This window comes from Triticum urartu, chromosome 3A, assembly GCF_056163025.1.
Source record: "Triticum urartu cultivar PI428250 chromosome 3A, HENAU_Tu73, whole genome shotgun sequence".
Classification (NCBI taxonomy): Eukaryota; Viridiplantae; Streptophyta; class Magnoliopsida; order Poales; family Poaceae; genus Triticum; species Triticum urartu.
Window position 1 is genome coordinate 3,136,506 of NC_141875.1, and position 3,298 is coordinate 3,139,803.

At 43.5% G+C, this 3,298-nt stretch overlaps 1 protein-coding gene across 1 annotated transcript; it reads right to left on the reverse strand.

Annotated features, from left to right (window-relative positions):
- Nucleotides 1-1,283: 1,283 nt before the first annotated feature.
- On the reverse strand, nt 1,284-3,298 carry LOC147977552 (uncharacterized). The gene is made up of 3 exons (XM_087516388.1): nt 3,255-3,298; nt 1,438-2,021; nt 1,284-1,330 (listed from the first exon to the last, which is right to left on the reverse strand). Exons 1-3 carry the CDS (start codon nt 3,296-3,298, stop codon nt 1,284-1,286), a joined length of 675 nt encoding a protein of 224 aa, XP_087372514.1.

Below are 3,298 nucleotides of genomic sequence, written 5' to 3' on the forward strand. Positions count from 1 at the left end.
CGGATTAGGTGCATGCACCCTCTTCTCCTCAAGATCAATTTTCCGAGCTACCAAGCTCCCCCTCATCATTCCGTCCTCAAAGAAGACTGCATGTCTCGTTTCTACAAACTTTGTATATCTGTCTGGGCAGTAGAAACGAAAACCTTTTGATCTGTCTGGATAGCCAATGAAGTGGCAACTTACTGTTTTGGGATCTAACTTTGCAATGTTTGGATTAAGCATTTTGGCCTCAGCAGGACACCCCCACACCCTGAAGTGATGTAGGGAGGGCGTCCATAGCTCGTACAGTGTTTTGGGCACCGACTTGCTTGGTACTCAATTGAGAATGTGAATGGCGGTTTTAGTGTACGGCTGGAATAATCCCAATGGCAAGTTGGAATAACTCATCATGCTGCGCACCATATCCATAAGTGTACGGTTGCGCCTTTCAGCTACTCCATTTTGCTGAGGTTCACCCGGCATTGAATACTAGGCAACTATGCCAGTCTCCTGTAAGAACTTTGCAAACGGTCCAGGGACTTGGCCATATGGAGTGTGCCGACCATAGTACTCTCCCCCACGGTCGGACCTTACTATCTTTATTCTTTTATCATGCTGATTTTCAACTTCAGCTTCGAATATTTTAAATTTATCCAACGCTTCAGATCTTTCTTTGATTGGATAAATATAACCATAGCGAGAGTAATCATCTATGAATGTTATGAACGAGTCATATCCATCCACACTTTTCACCTGAAATGGTCCACAAATGTCAGTGTGGATGATTTCTAGTGTGCTTGTGCTATGGATTACACCTTTTTTGATTTGTTTTATATACTTTCATTTAATGCAATCTACACATTGTTCTAAGTTTGAGAATTCTAACTGTGGAAGTATTTCACTTTTGACTAATCTTTCTATTCTCCCCTTCGAAATATGGCCCAAGCGACAGTGCCATAATTTTGATGAGTCGAATGTTCTCTTTCTTTTCTTTTGTTCTTTATTCGACGCGAAAACATGTTCATTCACATTGCATACAGAATGCACTTTTTCACGAAGTGATAACAAATAAAGCTCATCATGTAGTAAAGCATTACCCACATAAGCATTATTATACCACATGGCACACTTGCCATGTCCAAAATAACACATAATTTTCTTTGTCCAAACATGGAACACTAATTAAGTTTTTATTACATGAAGGAACATAAAGAACATCTCTAAGTAGAAGCTTGAATCCATCAGCTAACTCCAAGGAGATGTCGCCGACAGCTTCAACTTCCGCTTTTATTCCATTGGCTACTTCAATGCCTCCTTCTCTTCTTAGCGTAGTCCGGGTCGAATGGAATCCCTGTAAACAATATGCAACATGGACAGTTGCCCCTGAGTTAATCCACCAAGTAGATTTCGAAAATTGTGTGTACAAGGATTCATTAACTAAGGAAGCAATGTTGTTACCTTGCTTTTCCATTAAGGACTTTAGCCAAACAGGGCAGTCTTTCTTGTAATGCCCGGTCTGCTTACAGTGGAGACAAGTGTCTTTGTCCACTGGGAAAGACTGTTGCTGATGCTGATGCTGATAGGGAGCTTTTCCTTGTGGCTTTAAAGGAGAACTTTTGTTGTTTTGATTGTAGTTCTTTTTCTTGTGATCCTTCACATAGTTGAGTGTACCACCATGTGAGGCTTTTAGTCTGTCCTCTTCTTGGACACACATTGCAATTGTCTTTTCAATGTCCCATGTTCGAGGTGACATATTGTAGTTCACAACAAAAGTATCAAACCCCTTTGGCAGTGAAGCCATGACCAGGTGGACCAGGAGCTTTGGTTTGATCTCTAGATCCTCATCCATGGGCTTTAGCTTTGCTGCCATATTGCTCATCCTGAGGATGTGCTCTCTTATTCCACCACCTGTGTATTGTTCTGTCACAAGTTGTTTTAACACCTGGGTGGCATATATCTTTGAAGAGCCAGTGAACTGACTCTTTATCTTTGTGAGCAACTCCCCTGTGGAAGTGCACTCTGCAATGGAACCCACAATGGTGCTCTCAATTGTATTCTTTATAAAGGCCATGCATTTTTATTTGCATTGACCCACTTTTGGTTGTCTATGATGTAGGACATCTCCAAAGGAGCATAACCCCCCTCTTTTTAGCCCATGCAACATCATCATCAATGGTCTTTCTTACTGGCTCTGCAGGTCTGACCGGCTGTGGTTCATCCAGAACCCAGTCCAGATCAGCACAAACAAATGCCAGTTCAACTTTCTTCCTCCACTCAGTGTGATTGTCACCTCTGAGTGTCGGAACTTCTTTTAGGCAACTCATCAAGTGAAAGCCTCCTGGAATCACAATTTAAGTGACATCAATATAACAATCATATGCATTAATCTAACGTTGGTCAAATTAAACATATAATTGTCTATGCAATTAAATCTATATTACCGTTGGGCAAAAATTAGAAATAAATGCACCTTTCAATTTCAATAATAAAACATGATCATGTTATTAATAACGTTGGTCATAAACATAACATGATCATATTCATTCTAATAATCACTTTAATATGCTCTTAAAAACATAATTCTATCTAAACTTTTATTTTCTTTGTAAAAGAGCACTATTAAAAAATTCACGCAGCGGAAAATCATGAATAAAAATTCACGAACTTTTTAATCTTTACAGAAACTTTTCTTTTACAAAATAAAAATTCATGAACTTTCTTTTTCAAGAACTGGATAGAAACTATTAAAACAAATTTTTTTTAAAAAAGGAACGTCGGCTCAGCCACGCTGCGCTTCGGCCCACGGCCTTCTCTGTGCTCCGCGCGAGCTGGCCTCTCTCCAGCCTGCAGCCTAAGCGCGCTGGGTTGCGCCCGCGCTGTCGCTGCCAGCCCGTGCCACTTTTCGGCCCAAAAGCCCACAGGGGGTTAGGGTTCCGATCCGGGCCGTTCGTGGAGATCCGACGGCGGACCGTGCACATCGCTGGATCAAAACCAGCCAGCGCCGTCGTGTGGGGGGGGGACCTTAGCTCATTTCCTCCCCACGCAAGCCGCTCGCCTCGTTCTCGTACCGAGCCATGGCGCACAACGCCAGCCGCTCAGTCGCCAGCGACGCCGATGGCGTCGACAGCCACATCACCGGGCGGGCCTCCTTTTCTCTTATCCCTTTCATTTTCTCCACCTAGTATGGCAGAAAATACGAGGCCCGGCTCCGCCCGCTCTCCCTGCGCCGTCTAGGCCCGGCGCCCGATCGGGGTAGGCTAGATCATCCGATAAACCTACCTTCTTTGGGTGCGGATGAGCTCGACCCAGCGCCGGCCAT